Source organism: Sphaeroforma arctica (assembly GCF_001186125.1).
Source record: "Sphaeroforma arctica JP610 unplaced genomic scaffold supercont1.2747, whole genome shotgun sequence".
NCBI classification, from domain to species: domain Eukaryota; class Ichthyosporea; order Ichthyophonida; genus Sphaeroforma; species Sphaeroforma arctica.
In genome coordinates this window covers 1-5,038 of record NW_014037811.1, presented here as the reverse complement: position 1 = coordinate 5,038, position 5,038 = coordinate 1, and the positions used below count along the sequence as shown (strand labels likewise).

The 5,038-nt window shown below is 35.2% G+C and overlaps 1 protein-coding gene across 1 annotated transcript; it reads right to left on the bottom strand.

The window, feature by feature from the left end:
- Positions 1 to 388: 388 nt before the first annotated feature.
- Positions 389 to 2,673, bottom strand: SARC_12951 (hypothetical protein; the record flags this gene model as incomplete). Its single annotated transcript, XM_014292935.1, has 4 exons — positions 389 to 583; positions 807 to 923; positions 1,110 to 1,160; positions 2,431 to 2,673. 4 exons carry the CDS (start codon positions 2,671 to 2,673, stop codon positions 389 to 391), a joined length of 606 nt encoding a protein of 201 aa, XP_014148410.1.
- Between the last annotated feature and the right edge of the window lie 2,365 nt (positions 2,674 to 5,038).

The window sequence follows — 5,038 nt, the reverse complement described above, 5'->3', positions numbered from 1 at the left end:
ATCTATACATACATACACACACATACACACACACACACACACACACAGATATATATATATATATATATACATGCATGCATACATACATACAGACAGACATACATAAGATACATACACCCACATACATTCATACATACAACATATATATATATATATATATGCATGCATGCATGCATACATACATACATACATAAAATACATACATAAAATACATACACACATACATTCATACACACACACATACATACAACATAATATATATATATATATATATATATATATGAAATATATATCGATATATCATGTTCAAATTTCACTATAGAAAAGTATAGATACCATTAACATAGTTCGAAATAATGCTGTCGCCACACAGGATGATCGAATAAGCTCAATAGCAGTAGTCTGTTGGATGAGAAGTAAAGCAGTGTTCACGCAGCGTACAGTTCGTAACCAAGCACCATACTGAGATACAAACGAACCTTTGAACGGTAGTCTTGCCTAGATCCTTTCGTTGATTCTGTAAGTAATCGATAATTCGGACTGAATCGCGCACTTCTTCCCCGTTGATCATCGCAAGAGGCACCTACGATCAGATGTTTCAGGTGATAAAATATCAAAATTTGTATATATTAAGACAGGTGCACATGAATATACACGTATATTTGATCCATGTAAAACCAAAACGACCTGAGCTTTACAAATCAATACTATCTAAAAAAGTACAGTGAACAATCTCACCGCACTAGAACTTAGACGGATGAAGATCCTGTCTACTTTGCATAGAGAACATGCTTGAAATGACGTACCTTTTTGTAGTCGGTGAAAGCCATTTCCTTCTTTCCCATAGGATTGACTTCCACAACCTTGTACTCAATATTGTGATAGTCCATATACGCTCGTACTTTGTTACAGAACGGGCACGGCTGTGTGGTGTACATGATGAATTAAATGTGATTTGAGCGTTTAAGATACATATACTACGCGTTTTGATTAGTATAGAACTAGAACCGATGATATTTTACAATTACAACATATACATAGACACAACTCATTCAACAAAGTGTTGGTCTCTGGACAGAAAGTAGGCAGAAAATACTGTCGAGACATACGTCATATTGATACAGGATGATCTCGGGTTCGGCCTTTGTCTCCGATTCCCCCTGTGGTGTTCGTAATAGATTGGGTGGTAAGTAACATTTATGTGTGGCTTCTTGATGTGAGTGATGACGGCTAATCAGCTTATTGTGAAACGCAGTGCCCTATAAACGAACCTATATAATAAAAGAAGATGTATACGTTCAAATTGTAAAATGTTCGAGCATGAACGAAAAGGTACGTAGACGACCATTAACCAAGTCCTTAATGAAGTGAAGACTCCTGTCAATACCTATTTGAGTAATCTGATGAACCTGATAACAGCTCCTACTACCCCTTGAGAGTAGCGGCTATACGCTTAGAAGCTATTCGAAGACGAAAGAATTGTGCTCTGATAGCAGAAGTACACAGCAAGAAAAAAAACCTCTAATGTCATTCGAATCGATTCTCATGTAGACGAAACAATGACAGATGAGCGAAATTGGACACGAAGCGACAAACTGGGTTATACTCTTTTACTACTTATCCCCCACCTGACCACAGTTTAGGTTGCGTATAGCTTCATATGCTCCGATGCGTATGCCATATATATCCCAACTGAAGTCAGTGATATGTATGCGAAGCTATATATATTCCTATGTGTACAGCATTATATAAATCATGACTTTGATATGTGAAATGTGCGTAAAGCTGTACATCTAATTCGAATCAGTGACGTGTACGCGCTTTGTGTATACGATTCAATCGCTCAAGATACGCTCACCGTCAGCAGGCAGTGACAGACTGCCGGCACCACACACAGCACTCTACCTCGACAACGAAGCACTGCCTTCATAGATGATATTTATAGCCTCGACAATACAATACAAAACATCCAAAAAGATACATAACATAGTATGCATATATATATATATATATATATACAACATCCTAATATATTCAATAGTGATACACTAAATAACACCCTATTGGAAGTCTTAGTCATAAAGGTCTAAATTCATAACTTGGCATCGGTGATAAAATTTGTAATATCATAAGAGACGTCTTAGTCAAAATTGTACGAAGCAAATACTTACCTTGGCATCGGTGATACAATTTATGACAACGTAAGGGACGTCTTAGTCTCAAACATAACAACTAAATACTGATACATTATAAAACACCCAAAGGAATGTCTTAGTCTCGAACAGAGAAGCTGATGACTCACCTTGGTATCGATGTTAATACATATATACGCCTTGTCTCAAACTTATTTAGAATGCAATAAAAAAGTTTCTATTAAGACATTTCTAAGGTCTCAAACATAAGACACTAAGAGTTCAACTAAGTACATACCTTGAAAGGCGCCTCGGCATGAGCTGCTATACTGAATAGTCGCCATCCAACCAACGCACTTACAAGACCAGCCACTCCCGCAAAATGCGATTTGGTAAACCTTGCTGAAGTGGTTAGTGATAGGTGACTCTTAACGTTGTTTTGATTCAGACCTTTCTGTGAGGATGTTGCATACCCCCGACATGCAGATATGGTGGGCAGCATGCACCTTCTGGCACCAATTGCTATACCTGCTAGACTCATTCCTGTGGAGGTTGTGGTCGGACTACAGTTTTTTTGTGTATGTCTGCCCTTTTGTAAACAACGGCATATATTCTCTCTCTATATTTATATATATTTGTACACATAACTTTTTATACACATATATGTGCATTTTAGGTCGAGTGTAACATAGCCACTAAAAAAATGTAAACTAAAAACCCAACATCTAAAACCCAACATTCTACCGTTTCAATGTCATTATCTGTGTCCATTATCTCTCATCACAGCAGGAAACAACAAACACATGAAAGTGACAACAAGAAGACTGTAATCTCAAAACCGTATATGTAGCGTATACTATATATAATACATACATAGTATATATATTAGCAGCGGCAGAGGTACACAAACATCTAAGGAAGACAATTAACACCCAGCACCATGGAATGGGAAGCTTTACCGTTCATCTATGCGGTCATACTGATGGCCGCGCTCGTGTTTGTGATGGTCTACTTTATTATACAGGTACGCCGGGTGTCTCCTATGTATAAATACCATCTCCCTGAATAGTACATTTCATTACGGGCCACTTGTCACGTTCCGTACAAGTCTTGTAGTACATCTAGATATGGCCAAGATATGGATCCAGGTTCACTTCTAATATTTCGTGCTTGTGTAGTATTATGGTGCTGAGGCAGTTTTGGCAGACGCCCACGAATATGTTCTTCTCACACTATTTTTACTATTAATCGTTCTAGCTGTCCGATCTAGAGGTGGACTACATTAATCCTATCGATATGTGCTCTCAACAGAACAAGGTGAGTAGAATTTTGTAGTATTTAAACACACACATGGTATATATGCGTGTACAAATTGGTAGTTATATGTATGCGCATGGTGTGAACGTCATAAAGTAATTTTGAGTGTAGTTATATGTACAAACACGGTATGTGCACTAACCATGTAGTTTGATACAATATGAGGTGTTTGTCAATTTTTTTTGCTGTTTATCTGATACTCTCTGTCTTTTTTTTCAGTGTGTGTAGTTCGTTAGAGGCAAAAAAAACTGAGTTAGTTGAGATTTCTACTACTGCTGTTTACGATTGGTATCTATATAGTGGTCGTATGTAGCACATGTGCTACCCATGTAGTTGGATGTGTGGCAAATGAGTGCAATCAAATATCTTGGCTTAAAGGGTGGCTCTTTTATAGAATAGTCTGCTCACCTTCTTTGCTGTATGCGAGTTTTGCATTCCGTATTTCTGCGTACACGTGCATATCATAATGTACGTTTTGTGTATATGCATTTTCTGTGTATATCTATGGTATATCTTTATGTACAATATGTCTATGTGAATGTTATGCGTATATAAGGTATGTATATACCTACGATAGGTATCTATCTACATGTGCTTGTGTATGTGTTGCTGCAATTGTCATGTCATGTAATGTATGTGTTTCTATCTTTCTTACTCTGCTTTCCAAGCGAAGGGTAATTTATGAACTTGTAAAAAGCAACACACGTGTACACAAACTAACAAACACACATACACATACACAGAAAAACGCACAAAATGAAACACACACATACACGAACACAAACCCGTAGAAAACACACACACACGTTCACGTACACAAACACATAAAACACAGACACAAGCACACCCACACAGGCACTCTCACACACACACAGATATATATATATATATATATATATATATATATATACAACACATACACACACACACACACACACATATATATATATATATATATATATATATATATATACGCACACACGACACACACACACACACACATATATATATATATATATATAATTATATATGTATATATATATATATATATATATATATGTGGGTGTTTATGGGTCTTCTGTATGTATGTAAGCATGCAAATATGTATGTACGTGTGTATGTATGTATTTATATATGTGTATATGTATGGGTGTATATATATGTATGTATGTATGTATGTATTTATATATGTGTATATGTATGGATGTATAAATATATATGTATGTATGTATGTATTATGTATATATGTATGTTTTATGTATATATGTATGCATGTTTGTATGTATGTACATATGTATATATATATATATATATATGTATGTATTTATATATGTATGTATATATTTTATATGTATGTATGTTTGTATGTATGTATGTATGTATGAATTTATGATGTATGTATGTACGTATGATGTATATATGTATGTATGCATGTACGATGTATATATGTATGTATGTCTTCTATCTATGTATATTTTCATGTATGTATGTTTACATATAAGTCTGTATGTATACATATTTGTATGCATGCATTTATCTATGAATAGATGTATATACGTATGGGGTGTACGTATATTTATATATTCAAA